Here is a 19851-nt window from a genome sequence, read left to right as displayed (position 1 = left end):
TAATAATGATTATTTTTTTTTTTTATGAACTTACCTTAAGCTGCCACCTGCCTCCTGCATCACGGCTCCGTGTTCTTCCTCCCAGCAGATTGGGACAGACTCCCTGTGCGATCCACACTCTGCTCTCATGCTATAAGAGCAGCACGCATATTGGCCTGAGCGGGCTGAAAAGACGTTCAGGGAGTCTGTGCAGTTTCTCCAGCCCGGCTATACAATATAGCTAGGCTGGAGAAACCTAAGTGCACATGTGTGTTTGGCCGGCCTGAGACAGCCGGCCAAACACACATGCGCACTTAGAAGTGCACATAGCACACCTCCCCCCATGCCCTGGCCTCCCTTCCTTCCCCCACCACCCCCACCCTCGCCACGCCACGCCGCTGGCTCAGAGCCTGCAAATGAAAAATAAAACCATGGTAGAACATTGTTTTCTTTTTCACCTGCTGGTCCTGAGCCAGGGGGCGACGCTCCTCCGCCACTGCAGGGGGGCCGCCCCTGTACAGGTCAACCCCTTGCATCAGTCAGTGCAACTAATGCCACACCCAGTAAACCATGGGTGGGGGGCTGCAGGGTAGAGGTGCAACTCAGCCTGCCTCCAGCGCAAAAGAGGGAGCAGACAGTGCACCCCTTAGAGTGCCCACTGCCTCCCTTCCTTCAGATGCCTTCCCTGCCACCCACTCCACACCTCTGACCCTGCCCTCCGGTATCTACAACCGGGACACAACAGGTAGTACGTGTCAGTGTTTAACCTCCCAGTGTTGAGAAAAAACTGCGCCAAGGAGCTGGTAATCCTGGGTCCGGGACATCGCAAATGGGGCCCAAGTTGCCAAATGTACCTGTTCAAGAAGTTATTTGTATGCTGCTCGTTTGAACCTGGGAGCAGTGGCACCGCCTTTTATCCTACCACCGCTTCAGAGCTGCGAGTGCCATGCCCTTTTGATATAACAACTGCTAGCCAGCTACATCGTTGCTGGCAGCTGGTGCAGCAGGTGCATTGACACCGGGGCCCATTAAGCCCTGATATTTGCTGTATTTACTACCCGTGCAGCAGTCTGAGGGGTCATTTTCCTTGCTTGCACCAAGGCCCATGGCATCTTTGCTACGCTGCTGCTGGTGTGAACCACAGTTCACAAGTTAGAACTCTGGTAGGGCAAACTCTGCCTTTTATTCTGCCGAGTGTTGAAACTTCGCACAATTCAATTGACCAGTAATACCCAAAAGCTGTGTTAGTAAATGGTAAGTAAAACAGGATATTATTGTTAATGCCCGCAAAGACAGACTTGTTTGTGGTGTGCAATGTATGTAGGATAATTTTGGAACCCCCTGTAAACGTAGGTAACGGCAGTATCTATTTAAAGCGCCCTAAGGCTTCAATTTGGAGAGCGCGCTATGCAAATGGCTGATCTTTTAAGCAGGCGTTAGCCCATCACCTCAGTCCTTGCACCTCTTCACTCCCTCTCCCAATGCACCCATTACCCAGTGGGGTCCCAGGCCCCGGGGGGCAACCTCGGTTCCGCTGCCACCCCAACATCACCTCTCCCCCCCACCCCCAAGATGCTGGCCCTCTTGTGGATTTAGGCCTCAGAGCTCGAACCTCTCCAAATCCAGCTGTGTGTCCTTTCAGACTCAACACCCCGACCCCCCACGAGAGTTTATGCAGTCCGCGTCTTTGGGATCCTAAGGGTAAGACCCTTCGCCACTGCCTCAGTCATATTGCCCCCCCCCCCTCCCACCATGTCCTATGTACCCCTACACTTTCTCAGGACACGCCTCTAACTACCAAGATCACACACCAGACTCCTTTCTTCCTCTCCCACCACCCCTAGGCTGCAGAGCAGCCCTCTCCCCTGGGGACATGGATGGGGGGAAGTGGGGACGGGGCCGGGGTGGGTCAGGGTCCCGGCGCGTCCTCCTCCAGCCTCCCTGCACCTCCACGCGCGTCGGCAGCACCTGCCAGGCCTCACCTGGGCGCCCAGCCCCCGCAGCAGCCTCCCGCTCACCTGGAATGCAGGTCGGCCAGCTCTGACAGGCGTGACGGAGGAGAAGGGAATGGCACTTTCTCTGCGCCGCTATTGGCTGCTTTTGAGGCCTCCCACCTGCTCCTCGCCCCGTCCCAGAATGGGCTACTGCCTCCCTAGATGAAATGTGTGCCCTTGGGCAAGCGGCAACGGGCCCCAGGGGCTTGGGGCAGATCTAAAGGCAGGGATGCTTCCAGGGTGCCCCAGTGAGTGTGGGCAGAGGTATGCCAGGGTGTGCGCCTCCCGCCCACGTCATGGCCCTCGGGATTCCCGTCATGTAGCCAGGGCGCCCCGGATGGGCATGCTGCGCGCACAGGGCGCCCACACTCCGAGGGACCGTTGCGCGCCTCGACTCCTGCCTTCGCACCGGTCATGACCCTGCCTTCTCGCCCTCAGGTGTCGCTCTGGGCCGCCCTCACCTGTCTGTCCCTCCTCGCCGGGCTGGTGGCCGGATCGCCATCGCCAGAGAACTGGCAGCAGGACGCCAGCCTGGGGGACCAGCCGACCACGGGTGACGAAGACAGCATGGGCACCGCCAACCCTGCGCTGCTGGAGGCCACGGGGGACGACAGCATGGAGGCCCCGCCGAGGGATGCCTGGAGCCCGCTCTACGGTGAGTGTCCGGACAGGGACGGGCCTTGGTGGGGATGGGGCAGGGCGCGCATCCAAGTGCTACGGCTTACCTCTTTGAGCTACAATCCATTGGTGCGAAGGAGTTATGGCAGCCACCACCAGGCGGAGTGTACAGAGCAGAGGTGGGCCATCCTTGGTCACGAGTGTACACACCACAGGTGGGCCATCTTTGGGGAGGACTGCACGCACCAGAGGTGGGCATCCTTGGGCAGTAGTGTACACACCAGAGGTGGGCCTCCTTGGGGAGGAGTGCACACACCGGAGGTGGATCGGTGTTTCGGCAGAAGTGTACATATCAGTGGTGGGTCAGTCTTTGAGCAGGAGTGTACATATCAGTGGTGGGTCAGTCTTTGAGCAGGAGTGTACATATCAGTGTTGGGTCAGTCTGTAGGTAGGAATGTTCATACCAGTAGCGGGTCAGTCTTTGAGCAGGAGTGCACACACCAGTGGTGGGTCAGTCTTTGAGTAGGAGTATACATTTCAGTGATGGGTCAGTCTTTGGGTTAGAAGTGTACATACTAGTGATCGACCTGCCTTTGGGTAGGAGTATATATACCAGTAATGGGTCAATCTTTGAGCAGGAGTCCACACACCAGTGGTGGGTCAGTCTTTGGGTAGAAGTGTACATACCAGTGGTGGGTCAGTCTTTGAGTAGGAGTATACATTTCAGTGATGAGTCAGTCTTTGGGCAGGAGTGTACATACTAAGTGCGGGGTCTGTCTTTGAGCAGGAGTGCACACACCAGTGGTGGGTCAGTCTTTGGGTAGAAGTGTACATACCAGTGGTGGGTCAGTCTTTGAGTAGGAGTATACATTTCAGTGATGGGTCAGTCTTTGGGTTAGAAGTATACATACTAGTGATCGACCTGTCTTTGGGTAGGAGTATATATACCAGTAATGGGTCAATCTTTGAGCAGGAGTGCACACACCAGTGCGGGGTCTGTCTTTGAGCAGGAGTCCACACACCAGTGGTGGGTCAGTCTTTGGGTAGAAGTGTACATACCAGTGGTGGGTCAGTCTTTGAGTAGGAGTATACATTTCAGTGATGGGTCAGTCTTTGGGTTAGAAGTGTACATACTAGTGATCGACCTGTCTTTACGTAGGAGTATATATACCAGTAATGGGTCAATCTATGTGTAGGAGTGTATACAACAGTGGTGGGTCAGTCTTTGGGAAGGATTGCATATACCAGGGGGGGGGGGGGTCAGTCTTTGAGCAGGAGTCCACACACCAGTGGTGGGTCAGTCTTTGGACAGGAGTGTACATATCAGTGGTGGATCTGTCTTTGGGTAGGAGTGTATATACCAGTGGTCGGGCAGTCTGTGGGCAGGCATGTACATACTAAGTGGTGGGTCAGTCTTTGGGCAGGCATGTACATACTAAGTGGTGGGTCAGTCTTTGGGCAGGCATGTACATACTAAGTGGTGGGTCAGTCTTTGGGCAGGAGTGTACATACTAGGTGATGGGTCAGTCTTTGGGTAGGAGTGTACATACCAGTGGTTGGGCAGTCTGTGGGCAGGAGTGTACATACTAAGTGGTGGGTCAGTCTTTGGGTAGGAGTGTACATACCAGTGGTCGGGCAGTCTGTGGGTAGGAGTGTAGGAGTATATATACCAGTAATGGGTCAATCTTTGAGCAGGAGTGCACACACCAGTGCGGGGTCTGTCTATGAGCAGGAGTGCACACACCAGTGCAGGGTCTGTCTTTGGGTAGAAGTGTACATACCATTGGTGGGTCAGTCTTTGAGTAGGAGTTCAGTGATGGGTCAGTCTTTGGGTTAGAAGTGTACATACTAGTGATCGACCTGTCTCTGGGTAGGAGTATATATACCAGTAATGGGTCAATCTATGTGTAGGAGTGTATACAACAGTGGTGGGTCAGTCTTTGGGAAGGATTGTATATACCAGGGGGGGGGGTCAGTCTTTGAGCAGGAGTGCACACACCAGTGCGGGGTCTGTCTTTGAGCAGGAGTGCACACACCAGTGTGGGGTCTGTCTTTGAGCAGGAGTGCACACACCAGTGGGGGGTCTGTCTTTGGGCAGGAGTGCACACACCAGTGTTGGGTCAGTCTTTGAGTAGGAGTATACATTTCAGTGATGAGTCAGTCTTTGGGTTAGAAGTGTACATACTAGTGATCGACCTGTCTTTACGTAGGAATATACATACCAGTAATGGGTCAATCTATGTGTAGGAGTGTATACAACAGTGGTGGGTCAGTCTTTGGGAAGGATTGTATATACCAGGGGGGGTCAGTCTTTGAGCAGGAGTGCACACACCAGTGGGGGGTCTGTCTTTGGGCAGGAGTGCACCAACCAGTGGTGGGTCAGTCTTTGGACAGGAGTGTACATATCAGTGGTGGATTTGTCTTTGGGTAGGAGTGTACATATCAGTGGTGGATCTGTCTTTGGGTAGGAGTATATATACCAGTAATGGGTCAATCTTTGAGCAGGAGTGCACACACCATTGCGGGGTCTGTCTTTGGGCAGGAGTGCACACACCAGTGGTCGGGCAATCTGTGGGCAGGAGTGTACATACTAAGTGGTGGGTCAGTCTTTGGGCAGGAGTGTACATACTAAGTGATGGGTCAGTCTTTGGGCAGGAGTGTACATACTAAGTGGTGGGTCAGTCTTTGGACAGGAGTGTATATACCAGTGATGGGTCAGTCTTTGGGTAGAAGTGTACATACCAGTGGTGGGTCAGTCTTTGAGTAGGAGTATACATTTCAGTGATGGGTCAGTCTTTGGGTTAGAAGTATACATACTAGTGATCGACCTGTCTTTGGGTAGGAGTATATATACCAGTAATGGGTCAATCTTTGAGCAGGAGTGCACACACCAGTGCGGGGTCTGTCTTTGGGCAGGAGTGCACACACCAGTGGTCGGGCAGTCTGTGGGCAGGAGTGTACATACTAAGTGGTGGGTCAGTCTTTGGACAGGAGTGTACATATCAGTGGTGGATCTGTCTTTGGGTAGGAGTGTACATACCAGTGATGGGTCAGTCTTTGGGCAGGAGTGTACATACTAAGTGGTGGGTCAGTCTTTGGACAGGAGTTTATATACCAGTGATGGGTCAGTCTTTGGGTAGGAGTGTACATACCAGTGGTGGGTCAGTCTTTGAGTAGGAGTATACATTTCAGTGATGGGTCAGTCTTTGGGTTAGAAGTGTACATACTAGTGATCGACCTGTCTTTACGTAGGAGTATATATACCAGTAATGGGTCAATCTATGTGTAGGAGTGTATACAACAGTGGTGGGTCAGTCTTTGGGAAGGATTGTATATACCAGGGGAGAGGGGTCAGTCTTTGAGCAGGAGTGCACACACCAGTGGGGGGTCTGTCTTTGAGCAGGAGTGCACACACCAGTGGTGGGTCAGGCTTTGGGCAAGAGTGTACATATCAGTGGTGGATCTGTCTTTGGGTAGGAGTGTACATACCAGTGGTCGGGCAGTCTGTGGGCAGGCATGTACATACTAAGGGGTGGGTCAGTCTTTGGGCAGGAGTGTACATACTAGGTGATGGGTCAGTCTTTGGGTAGGAGTGTACATACCAGTGGCCGGGCAATCTGTGGGCAGGAGTGTACATACTAAGTGATGGGTCAGTCTTTGGGCAGGAGTGTACATACTAAGTGGTGGGTCAGACTTTGGACAGGAGTGTATATACCAGTGATGGGTCAGTCTTTGGGTAGGAGTGTACATAACAGTGATGGGTTTGTCTTTGAGAAGGAGTATGCATACCACTAATGGTTCAGTCTATGAGTAGGAGTGTACATACCAGTGGTGAGTATGTGTTTCACTTGGGAATGTACACACCAGTGGTGGATCAGTCTTTGGGTAGGAGTGTACATGTAATAATAATAATAATCCACATTTGTAAAGCACAAACAATCACCCGTAAGGGTCTCTAGGCGCTGGGGGCCGTTGGGAAGATTAAGCAAGCTATTGCCTAGAGTCACATGGTGCTGGGCTAATCTGCCGCCGGTGCCGGGGATCGAACCGTGATCCCCAGATTCCGGAGTCAGTCGCCCTGGCTGCGGCGCCACACCTCTTCCATGTCAGTGATAGCTCAGCCTTTTGGCAGGAGTGTACATACCAGTGGCGGGTCAGTCTTTGGCTTGGAGTGTACATGCCAGTGGTGGGTCAGTCTTTGGGTAGGAGTGTACATGCCAGTGGTGGGTCAGTCTTTGGGTAGGAGTGTACATGCCAGTGATGGGTCAGTCTTTGGGTAGGAGTGTACATGCCAGTGATGGGTCTGTCTTTGGGCAGGAGTGTATATACCAGTGGTTGGTCCGCTGTTGGGTGTATATACAAGTGGGGGGTCAGTCTTTGAGCAGTAGTGTACATACCAGTGATGGGTGTGTTTGACCATGAGTGTACATACCAGTGATGGGTTTGTCTTTGAGCAGGAGTGTAAATACCAGTGGTAAGTATGTCTTTGGGTTAGGAATGTACAAACCAGTGGTGGGTCAGTGTTTGGGTAGGAGTGTACATACCAGTGGTGAGTATGTCTTTGGGTTAGGAATGTACACACCATTTGGAGGTCCATCTTAAGGTTAGAAGTGTATATACCAGTGGTGAGTATGTCTTTGGGTTAGGAATGTACACACCAGTGGGGGGTCCATCTTTAGGTTAGAAGTGTATATACCAGTGGGGGGTCAGTCTTTGAGCAGTAGTGTACATACCAGTGATGGATGTGTCTTTGACCATGAATGTACATACCAGTGATGGGTTTGTCTTTGAGCAGTAGTGTACATACCAGTGATGGGTTTGTCTTTGAGCAGGAGTGTGAATAGCAGTGGTGAGTATGTCTTTGGGTTAGGAATGTACAAATCAGTGGTGGGTCAGTGTTTGGGTAGGAGTGTACATACCAGTGATGGGTCTGTCTTTGGGCAGGAGTGTACATGCCAGTGGTGGGTCAGTCTTTGGGTAGGAGTGTACATGCCAGTGGTGGGGCAGATTTTATGGACAGATCTCTTTAGGCAAGAGTGTACATGCTAGTGGTTGGCCAGTCTTTGGGAATAACTGTAAGCACCAGACTGTAATTACACCTTCATGTGCATACCCAGGCTTATTGTTATGCCTTACCAAGACTTGATTTATGGATTTCAGGCTGGGTCATTTTTATTGAAAGACTTGGTGTCTGCCTTGGGTAGAACTAGCCTATGTAACACATAGTAGATTAAGTTAGGATTGTCTCTTTTCTACTGTGCACCTGTTAATTGTATATCTCTTATTTTCCACAGTGGACAATGTGACCTCAAATGGACTTAGCCATGTGGACTTCGCGGATGACCTATTGCTGCGGGCAGAGCGCTCTCCTGCCGAGCTTACCAAGTCCAAGAGTAAGAACAACAAGAAGACTCACCGTGGAGGACGCGGCTGCCGCATCCGCAGCCTGATGGTCAAAGTGCGGGACTTGGGGCTTGGCTACAACTCTGACGAGATAGTGCTCTTCAAGTACTGCAGCGGAGCCTGCCACCGCTCCAGGAACAACTATGATATCACTCTCTCCCACCTTCTCAAGCAGAAGGCCATATCAGGGGGCCCGCCTGACAAGGTCAGCAGCCACCCTTGCTGCCGGCCCACCAAGTATGAGCCTGTGTCCTTCATGGATATCAAGAACACGTGGCAAACGGTGGACAGGCTGTCCGCGGCAGAGTGCAGCTGTGTTGGATGAGGCAAGTGGTGCATCTGGAATATCTAGAGAACGTGGGCATGCAGGTCGCATTGGAGCTCAACTCACGTGCCAGGAGAGGCGGACGGCACGTAGACCTGACATCAAGCAGGATGCGCTGTGCCGAATAATGGGCTCCTAAGCTTTCAAGAAGCGGCCCACCACAATGGTGTGACAAGCAGTCCGGCGCGTGGAAGGACATTGGAGCAGAGCGTCAGAGGAGCCGGTCAGCAACCAACAGAGGTTCAGCCAATTCCAAGAGAAGGGAAGCTCCCAAAGGAACCATGTTGGAATATATGTGGGTTCGAAAAGGAGTGGCAAATGCTTTCCACCTTCTTTATTTCAAAAGAGAAAGGATGTTATAATCCCCATAAAGTTCACGTCTGATCCAAATGCTTCTGTTTTATGGTTGAAGCTCTTCAGACTTTTAGCAAGGATTACAAAGCACTTTACAGACTCAGTTTACAAGCCAAAGCCAGACGACTGCTTTCTCCACTGTTTTGTCATTTATGGACATGAGGAAAGGAGCTGTGAAGAAAAACATGGGGGTCGGGGAAAGGAGTCTCTATAGCAGAACTGCCACCATCCTCGCGTTACACTTCTCAAGGAGTGGAAGTTAACAATGGCGCTGGTTGAGACTTAACCACGTGTACACGGATGAAAGAAGGCAATGCAGTCTAATTCCTTTTCCAAGCAAGCAATGGAGGTGGGGTTTCCTTCATGTGCCTTTGTATCCAGGAGAAATTGGTGATTGCAGGAATAGTGTGGTTTGACATGTTTACATTCGTGTGTTATTACACTTTCATTTTTCTATTTGAAACTGTACGCTTCCAAAGAATCTAGGCTTGGGGACCACATTAAGGATTGTGCTGCTTCAGAATCCAAGGTGGCGTTTCCAGCCTTAAGTATAGCAGAGTTGTTTAAGCCCTTTTTTAGCCCACTCACCAGAAACAGGGTCACCAATGGCTCTGTTTCCCCATTGAGGAGTGGACTATTGAGAGGGGTGAAGACTGCATCACGGTCCCTGAGAATCTTCTGTGCCCTGGGGTGCATTTCTGTGGATCAATGCCACTATGCAGGATGTTGCATCAACACTATATTTCAAGGCTGTCTGCACTATTGACTTGTTGACCTATGACTGGCACATCTGATTTCTAAACTCCTCTGAGATCTTTACCAACGAGGATATTATTTAAATAGCAAAGTTCTTGAAGGTGAGCCTACCTTAAGACAGGAAAATTATGCAGCCTCTTCTGTTGACAGTTTGCAAATTCAGTGAGAAATTAACTGTTGTGTATTCAATGTGTGTGTTTGAACAGCCAGTACAGCCATTTTAGCATCTGAAGAAGTATCCTTTTCCTAATGTTTTTCGCTTTTAACTTACTCATTTATTAAGTTTGTGTTACAAGACTTCTTTTTTTGAGATGTTGAAGATGAATTTGTCTTAGTTTCAATATTGCAAACCTTTTAAAGTGATCCTCTGAGTTCTTCTGATGATGGTATGCAGGAGTTATGGCGCGTCCTCATATCAATACATGCAGTGAGGTCAGAGTGTTGCATGCTGCCCGTGGATTGATGTTGAAGGTGATAGGGACATGTTGGGCACATGGATTGAACACATAACCCCAAAGCAGGTTTCCAGGTCAATGTCACAGTCCCATCTCAGTTCCAGCTCCAGCTCCAGCTTCAGCTGGTATTCCTGAAGTGATGTCACAGGCTCACTTTAGGTCTTTGGAATGCTGTCATTTTGCTGGAGTGATGTCACATCCTTGCACAAGGAGTGATGGCCATCATCTTTCTCTTTCACTCTGGAGTTTCAAGATTGTGAGGTCACATCAGGGAACTGAGGTCATTAACCCAGGGAAGCAAGATCCTCTCCAAGTCACTCTGTGTGGGTCAAATGTCTTTGCTTATTGAAACCTAACATCTTAGGTTTTGCTTTTGCTTTCCTAGCATTCTAGTTCTTTTTTCATGTGCGAGCAAGTGCAGGTTCTCTTGGGTACGTGAAAGAAGGTGATGCACAGCTGCCGTAGCAAGCGTGCCAGTGGCATGCGAAATGCAAAGCCACCGGCAACAGTCTGCGATCGTCCGGGGCAAGGAGGTGACCATTATGCACGCAAAGAATTTATAACCTTAGGTCCTAAAAAAGTCTACAAAATAATTATGTACTTTGAATACACATACAATGGCCTTATCTGCCAACTAAGAATTGCATCGTCTCCCACAGTCTGGTTCTCAAAGTTAGATATGAACCCCCTCCTCTCAAGATGATAATCATAAAAAAAATAGGTTATACCACTGTTCAGTCTCTCATTTAACATCCTATGGAAGCCTGGGAGACTATACTAAAAGATTATCTAAATATCCTACGGGTTATTGAAACGTGGCGACAGAAACGGCCACTCCTGAGATTCTTCAGGCTTTTTCAGCAGATATACTACGGGTTACCGAAACGTGGCGACAGCAACAGCCACTCCTGAGATTCTTCAGGCTGTTTCAGCAGATATACTATGGGTTACCAAAACGTGGTGACAGAAAGAGCCACTCCTGAGATTTTCCAGGCTGTTTCAGCAGGTCATCATCTTTTCAAAAGAAATAGAACTAAACGTAAATGCGCAGGTGTGCTATGTCTGTAGGTTCTCTGCCAGGTCTAAAGGTGTAGATGTAAACGACCTACTCCGCTACCCATGTACCGCCCAGCCATGACATTACTTTGTTCCTCACATATCTTTCTCTATGTGTGCCTAGCCTATGCTATATTTTAATTTGCTCAACTCACTGTTATCAATTACTAACAAACTTTTTATCATAGAAGATTGAAATTATTGTACAGGCAATCGCTTGCAGATGAAAATCAAAAGAACTGTGCCTTGTACTCTCTCCCTAGAACCTACCACAATAAATTCAGAGCTCCACCCACATTAGAAGTCACACTTTAGATCATTCTGGACTTTAGACCACCAAGTTACAAGCAAACAGACTTAACCTAACTGCTGGCGAGATCAATTCATCATTACATTTTAAATTTCTTTCCAGCTCAAAAAAATTAACCAAAAAAGAGCATATCCAGGTTTGTAATTCTTACAGAATTAATATAAAGAGATTCCAATGTGTCTTAAAAAATGTCCCTCAAACAAGGTTGGAGTCTGTAGAGAAGAAATACCCGACCTACAAAAAGTGGAAAGCTGGGTGTGGCACATCCATGTTCCAGTAAAGACTAAATATATAAACAACCGCAGGAAGTCTGCACCCTGGGGTCACTAGAGAAGAAAGAGTAACCAAAGCAACGTTGAGGCAAGGAGATCACCTCTGGAGGAGCAGCTATAATGACACCTCCAAACCAACTTTAAAACCGCTATGAATGAATATAAACTAGTAATTCAATCTACTAAAGAGGCACACTCAGACAAATTGAACTGTGTCTTTTTAAATCCCCCTGCCCCCGAAAACAGCTTTACAAAATCCTTATAAAAACCTTCTGAAACTCACTTAAAATCTTTTCCTATCAACAGTTCTTGAATTCACGAACAGTTTATTTTATTCATAACATACATCAGCTATGGGAAGACATTGAATCCAAACCCTTCCAATTACCTCTAACAGGACTTTTTTTAAAACATTATTTTTCAAATTGTATAGTGCCATTCACAGAAAAAGGCAGTTCCCCAGAAGAGGAGTAGCCATACATTACGTGCTATTTCATGTCACAGACATTTTTAAAAAAACACAATAAGTGAAGCAAATAGAGTGCTAGAACATCATAGGTCATCTTGAATAGATACAGGAGTTTGATGTATAATTACTCTTAAAACTCCTAAAACTGCTAAAAACTCTTTTTAATCTAACTTTACTTTCCTCAGAAGAATTCTATGGTGCCTTATCTAACTGGTGGCAGAGGGGCTGCAGAACAGGCTTGAGTTGCACTAGCCTAGGTGTCTTTACCCCAGGCTGCAGGGCTGGCTAGAGGGCCCCTTCATGACAGACAAGCCTGAGATGCTACTGGCCCAAACCTCCCAGAGGCTCAGTGAGGGTGAATAATCCTGCACAGATAGATAATAGGTGCATAGGTATGGTAGGCATAAAGTTCAGGCTATGAAGTCAGCCTAGAAACAGTCAATCTATGAATAGGCTTGATAGTCTGGAGGTAGCTTTAGAGATCGCCCCAAAGAAGAAACATTTGAACCCAACTGATCCTGCTAGCTTTGACCCCATGTCTCACCTGCCCCATGAGCAAGTAGTGATGGTCCAGGCACAACATACTGACGACTGTGACACAATGGGCACTTTTCCAACAGGGCTCTGCTCAGGCAGGAGCATCAAAGGGGTTCTTGCAGTTTTCATTGATCTTGGAATGTAAGCGATTGGTGTTGAAGCACTGACGTCATTGGATTTGCCCTCTAAATATTCACCTATTCTCCAGTGCCATTCGAAGGTTGGTGTCTGGGTTCGTGTTTTAGTTTAAGTTTTTTTATATCTTGCATGACTCGTTGTTGAACACTGTTTTAGTTCACCAATGTTCCTGTTAAACGGGGAGTCCCCCAGGGCTCTACTATTTCCAAGTTTCTCTTTAACTATTCTCTCCACCCCGTCTTGCTTCTGCTTTACGTACTACTGTGACACTCACACCTTTTTCTGCATGAAGCAAAGGGCAGGTGTAAATCCAACAAATATTACTTTGTCTCTCTTAGAAATCTGCTGAATGTGTATCCAATAGTTTATTTCAAGTGAGTCCCTAAATCAATGATTCTCCTTAGCCAGAAAGATTATAAGGACTGTGGCCTCTTGCGCTGTAACATTTCCGGCACCTCAGAGATGTTGGCATTTCAGTGGATTCCTAGTTCCTTGATAACCAGCCTTCTCCACCAGGACTGATTAATAACTGAATGTTTTGAGACATATCTTGTCTTTATCTTTCCTTTAATCAGTGGCTACGATGAAGGCCTTTGTTTCATATAGATTATCTTATATCAGTGGATCCACCTTGACCATTCAATTTCAGTGTTACACAATAATGGAGTTGACCCGGAAACATCACTAGGACCTGGGTGAAATTCGGTACAAAAAGGGGGCTGGTCCAAGTGGAAACACAATATTACATGGACATTAGTTTCAGCAACACATCTAAAATGAAAATCCTGGAATTTGTTGATTCTTGAAGGTAGTCAATTCTGTTTTTCTCTACCTTCACCTTCTGTCAGGGATCACCATACAGAACTGCACTTAGTTTTATATGAAGCATTTAATACCAAGGGGTCCATGTCTCTGAGGACATCGTTTAAAATTATCAAACCGCTCGATGTTCTGCATCAACCAATGACGTGGAGAAGTTGGGATGTAGGTACTTGTGAGTTGAAAATTCACAACTCTGAATTACATCCCCTGAGGTGCTGAGAAACTGGAGGCATTACTTCAAATTCATAGAAAAATTAAATGCCTGCCTTAATGAGTTTTCTTTGAAAGTCACTTGAACGCAGCCAAGAAAGCCTCAGGATGAAACAACACTTTACAACTAAGAAAGCAGGTAGATCCTGCTACCAAATTCAGAGGTTTCCTGCTTGAGCTTGGCAGCCAGATGGCAATTAACACCCTAAAAATTAACTTGGAAATACTAGAAGTTCTGATTGTTGGCGTCTGTCTTAATCCATCTAACGTTACCCTTGGCCATCCAATGTGGGTCCCGCTCTTACTCAATTCCTTAAGTATACAGTCTTAGCATTTCTTTTACGTCTCATTACCCCTTCTAATCATTACTTTAGCTGATCCATGTTGTTCCCTCTTGTGTGCAACGAGGAAGCTTCTCTTCCTGCTCCATCTTGAAACTTAAAAATCAGTGGGCAAAAGCTGATATCGCCCTCTTCCAACTAGGGTAATTCCCTGCACACAGGGCAACCCAAATACTTCAGTCAAAGCCTGAAGGTAATTCAAGGGACAGCAGCAAGCACTTCCCAGTGTCACATAGGAAACATTTGTCAAAACAGCTATCAAATCTTTATTGCCTGCTGATTTCCAAGGAGATCCTTATTAAGAACTGTTGCATGGCATGTTACGCCGTAACCAAAGTTGGCCCGGACTTTAGGTTAAACTGAGAAGCTACTTGCTAAATGGATTGTTGAAATACAGTTCTCGTAGCACCCTAAAATGGGAAACAGCCTTTACTATGCAGCCAGAACTACGCAGTGCATTACAACACGGGCAATACAACTAACGCGTAGTTACCACACGTTTCATTACCACACAAGTCGTTACAACGCATTGCATTTGGGAAAGTGTTGTTGGATTTTAAATCCAACACCTTTACTACTGTTGCACAGACTGGAGTTGGAGTAGTAATATATATACTATTCAAAAGTCCAGTGCTTCCCTAAGGCAAGTCGTTGTAACGAGTTGCGTGGTAATGGAACGTGTGGTAACAACGCGTTCCTTGTATTGCCCACGTTGTAATGGCATGCGTTGTAAAAGCATGTGTGATTGTGTCATACATCCACCTAAAATTCCTGACATTAACAAAGCTTGAAAGCTCAGTAGATCTTTCTCCAACATTGTTCCTAAACTCCAGAATTATCTTATCTTAAGAAAGAAACTAAAAACATGGCTCTTTAAGAATAACTTTGTCTCTCATCTCTCACCCATCTTGTTGACTGTCAGACTTGTTCTAGGAAACACTGCGGGTAACCGCATCTTCCACAAAAAATATAAACTCCAACTTAATGGGCTATGTGGTTTCTTCTGCTGTTGTTTCAGATGTATCTAAATGTCTTACTGGAGTAATGTATGTATCTAAAATCTGCTAATGGATTTCCTGTTACAGAGTTTGGATACAAGAAATGTATCCGCCACACGACAGAGCATGTTGAAACCACTGACGACCTGGCCCGCGCATAGCCCTTGGCGAGAACGTTCACTGGTTTTCACAGTCCGCCAAAGAGCGATTTGTTTTCCCACAAGTGAGGCTTCCTGGCTCAGAACTGTTGGTGGGAATGCAGCCATAGGCCTTATGGGCTTTTACTAGGTGTGTGGGGAGAGGGGCTTCTCTAGGGGGAGACTTATCCTGCCAACTAAATATTACATTTCCTGAAGATTAAATAGATTAAGAGCCTTGGATCTCGTTTTCCGCATGTTTTCTCTACAGTACTCTTAGCTGAGGGACATGCTAGATCAGGAATAACGCCCTGTGTATCGCGCGAAGCAAGGAAGGGACGCTAGTAGGACAAATGTGGCCTAGAATACAGGAACTTTGGCATTGATAGGCCAATGGTGAAAGGCCATCTGGCTGCGAAACAACAAGAGAGGACAGTGTTGCTGAAAGTTTGGTGTGACAGGGGCTGAATCAGTCACAGGTAGTTCCAGATTTCTTTCTGTGAAAGATGGATGGGAAGAGCCAGTTGTATTGTCGAACAGGCTGGTGTCTGTGGAATGTTGCTGGCCCAGCCTAACCTTCTCACAAACAGCACTTTTATTTCGGGAAGGAAGGCTCGTGTAAAAGATTGATTTTGCCTTTTCTTGTTTTAATGTCACCTTTAATGTCCATGGAGGAGCAGCCATAAATAATACATATCAACAAAGATCTTTAAAATCACACAGAAGTCAAACACAGAGATCCTCCATTCCAGATTTCCTTAAGGCTCACTCCTTGGTCAGAACAGCCTCCAAAAAGGTAAAGAGTGGGAAGGGTAAGATGGCGTCCAGTGCCCTTTTCTTGCAGTCCCATGCGGTTTACCCATCTTTGTACATTGGGAGCATATAGGCATTGTGAGGAGCTGTGGCACACATTGTGAGGAGGTGAGGCAGGTACTGTCTGGAGCTGTGGGACACGGCGTGAGGAGGTGGGGCAGGTACTGTCTGGAGCTGTGGCATGCGGTGTGAGGAGGTGGGGCAGGTACTGTCTGGAGCGGTGGCACATAGTGTGAGGAGTTCGGGCAGGTACTGTCTGGAGCGGTGGCACACAGTGTGAGGAGGTGGGGCAGGTACTGTCTGGAGCTGTGGCACACGTGTGAGGAGGTGGGGCAGGTACTGACTGGAGCTGTGGCACACAGTGTGAGAAGGTGGGGCAGGTACTGTCTGGAGCGTGGGACACATTGTGAGGAGGTGGCGCAGGTACTGTCTGGAGCTGTGGCACGGCGTGAGGAGGTGGGGCAGGTACTGTTTGGAGCTGTGGCACACGTGTGAGGAGGTGGGGCAGGTACTGACTGGAGCTGTGGCACACAGTTTGAAAAGGTGGAGCAGGTACTGTCTGGAGTGGTGGCACACAGTGTGAGGAGGCGGGGCAGGTACTGCCTGGAGCTGTGGCACACATGTGAGGAGGTGGGGCAGGTACTGCCTGGAGCTGTGGCACACAGTGGGAGGAGGTGGGGCAGGTACTGCCTGGAGCTGTGGCACACATGTGAGCAGGTGGGGCAGGTACTGCCTGGAGCTGTGGCACACAGTGTGAGGAGGTGGAGCAGGTACTGGCTGTAGCGATGTCACACAGTGTGAGGAGGTGGGACAGGTACTGTCTGGAGCTGTGGCACACGTGTGAGGAGGTGGGGCAGGTACTGACTGGAGCTGTGGCATACAGTGTGAGAAGGTGGGGCAGGTACTGTCTGGAGTGTGGGATACAGTGTGAGGAGGTGGCGCAGGTACTCTCTGAAGCTGTGGCACGGCGTGAGGAGGTGGAGCAGGTACTGTTTGGAGCTGTGGCACACGTGTGAGGAGGTGGGTCAGGTACTGACTGGAGCTGTGGCACACAGTTTGAGAAGGTGGGGAAGGTACTGTCTGGAGTGGTGGCACACAGTGTGAGGAGGTGGGGCAGGTACTGCCTGGAGCTGTGGCACACATGTGAGGAGGTGGAGCAGGTACTGCCTGGAGCTGTGGCACACAGTGTAAGGAGGTGGGGCAGGTACTGTCTGGAGAGATGTCACACATTGTGAGGAGGTAGGGCAGGTATTGTCTGGAGCTGTGGCACGGTGTGAGGTAGTTGATGCCGGTACTGCCTGGAGCTGTGGCGCACAGTGTGAGGAGGTGGGGCAGGTACTGTCTGGAGCTGTGGCACATGAACCATGTGAGAAGCTGGGGCTGGAGTACACTGTGTGAGGAGCTGTGACACAGAACTAATGTGAGAATCCGTGGCACAGAGTGTGATCTGAGGAGATGAGTCATACTGTGTCATGGTCTGTGACATGTGGACAGTGTGAGGAGCTGGGACAGATAGTCTGTGACACAAACAGTGTGAGGAGCTGGGATAGATAGCCTGTGTGAGGGTCTGTGACACATGGACAGCGTGATGAGCTGGGATAGTCTGTGTGATAGTCTGTCACATATAAACAGTGTGAGGAGCTGGGACAGATAGTCTGTGTGAGGGTCTTTGACACATGGACAATGTGAGGAGCTGGGATAGATAGTCTGTGTGATGGCCTGTCACATATAAACAGTGTGAGGAGCTGGGACAGATAGCCAGTGTGAGGGTCTGTGACACATGGACAATGTGAGGAGCTGGGATAGATAGTCTGTGTGATGGTCTGTCACATATTAAACAGTGTGAGGAGCTGGGACAGATAGTCTGTGTGAGGGTCTTTGACACATGGACAATGTGAGGAGCTGGGACAGATAGTCTGTGTGATGGTCTGTCACATATAAACAGTGTGAGGAACTGGGACAGATAGTCTGTGTGAGGGTCTTTGACACATAGACAATGTGAGGAGCTGGGATAGATAGTCTGTGTGATGGTCTGTCACATATAAACAGTGTGAGGAACTGGGACATATAGTCTTTGTGAGGCTCTGTGACACATGGACAGTGTGAGGAGCTGGAATAGATAGTCTGTGGGAGGGTCTGTGCTCATAAATAGTGTGAAGAGCTGGGACAGATAGCCTGTGTGAGGGTCTGTGACACATGGTCAGTGTGAAGAGGTGGGGCACATAGAAAGTGTGAAAGAGTTGTAGCTTCATAGACAGAGTGCAAGGGGTTAGAGTACTAATGAAAATGATCATAAATGAACAGACAATATGCAGAGCTTGGGCCCCAGGAACAGACAATAGAAGGAGGTTTGGGCTCAAAGACAGATGGTTAGGAATGTTTTAATGGAATCGGAAAAGCCTGGACCACAGAGACCGGGTGGGAGAAATTTAGGGCAGATGAACACACCAAGAGGAGCAAGGGATAGCATTACAGTGGAAGAGTTGGAGAACTGGAAAGGCTGTGGTGAGAGTTAGCCTCAGGGACAGGCTGTGGAAGGAGTTTGGAGTTCATGGACAGGCTGTGGAAAGAGTTTGGGGCTCATGGGTAGGGGCGCGTCAACAGTGTCACAAACTGTGAGACATAGAGAAATAGTTTAAGGAGTATATACTGCCCTTTAGTCAAAAGTCCCCTCTAACAGTCATATGTAACAGGCACTAAGTCCCTAGCGCCTAGAGGGGTTTCAGCTCACAGTGTGCCCAATAGGAAATGTCATGTGTACCCATGTATGCACCACAACATGGCAATAGTGATTTAACATTATAAACAATAATGGTGTCCTTCTGTTACTGCACACGCAAACCACGCACGGGGTTCGCGTCCCCTGGACCACCCCCATACACTGTACCGCTCAGGTGCCTTCTATTTATTTCATGTAACTTATTTATTTATTCATTTTATCAAGTGTGTTCTCCCTCTCCCAGATTGTATTTATTGTGAAGTGGATATTACACCGTCTGTTTTTAATATTAACAATGCGCATTCACGCCCGACCCCCACATCCAATAGGAGGGAAAACAGAACCTCATAGGGCGGCTTCAGTTGAAAATTCTATCTTAAAATGCAGTATTTCCACGCATTGTGACACCAAAAACTGTTTTTTTATTATGTTTATAAATATATATATTATTATATATTCTTAACCTTATTTACTTTTCTAAAGTGTTCAACAAAACTATTTTTGTACAGCATTATTGTTACTGTAAAAATAAAGTTTGTGGAATGAGATGGCTCTCTTGTTCTCTCTTTCTCAGCTCGTCATATGATTTTACTCATTTCTACAACAGAAAGTACAACCTGTGTTGCCTCTTGAGCTTCAACAATAAATGTTAATATTACCCAACTCAATGGCCTCCATTTTCTTTTTACCAAAGAAGGATGCAAGGCAGAGACAGTCATATAGCGATCCAGGGCATAATGAATGAAAGGTTTTGCGTCACCCTGCGCCATGAAAGGAGAAACAAGGGGGACCCAGATCCTAAAATGAGATTTACCAAGTAACACAAGGCGTGGCCATGCGTGGCTTGATATTTCTAGAGTAACACATAGCAGCACAAATCACTGCCTTTCTTTACAGTGCGGGAGGGAGGCGTGCCATGGGATCCTGGGTGCTCCCACACATCCACCCATGCATTTTGACACATTCCCATACAGTGCGGCAGGGAGGCGTGCCATGGGATCCTAGGTGCTCCCACACATCCACCCATGCATTCCAACACCTTCCTAGATTTACCGACACCAGTAGACATGGGAATGCATCAGAATTGTACGCCTACCCACCGGAGGCACAATAAGGAGTAATATCTTTATTTCTCCTCTTTGTTT

General features: G+C 48.1%; 1 protein-coding gene across 2 annotated transcripts in view; it reads left to right on the top strand.

Annotated features, from left to right (window-relative positions):
* ARTN (artemin) overlaps nt 1-19254 on the top strand; it is a 167913-nt gene extending 148659 nt beyond the window's left edge. Inside the window, exons 3-5 of one of the 2 annotated variants that reach the window (XR_014960726.1) lie at nt 2412-2628; nt 7886-16236; nt 16411-19254. Coding sequence is in view for 1 of the 2 variants with exons in the window: in XM_085602931.1 (XP_085459057.1) it covers nt 2412-2628; nt 7886-8319 (651 nt within the window). In the remaining variant the exon portion in view is untranslated. Of the gene's footprint in view, nt 1-2411; nt 2629-7885 lie in introns of both variants that reach the window. The other variant, XM_085602931.1, reaches the window with a different exon arrangement.
* The last annotated feature ends 597 nt before the right edge of the window (nt 19255-19851 follow it).

The sequence above is a fragment of the Triturus cristatus genome, chromosome 4_2 (genome assembly GCF_964204655.1).
Source record: "Triturus cristatus chromosome 4_2, aTriCri1.1, whole genome shotgun sequence".
NCBI lineage: Eukaryota > Metazoa > Chordata > Amphibia > Caudata > Salamandridae > Triturus > Triturus cristatus.
The sequence above is the reverse complement of the archived record's forward strand: the minus strand, read 5'-3'. Positions and strand labels throughout refer to the sequence as shown.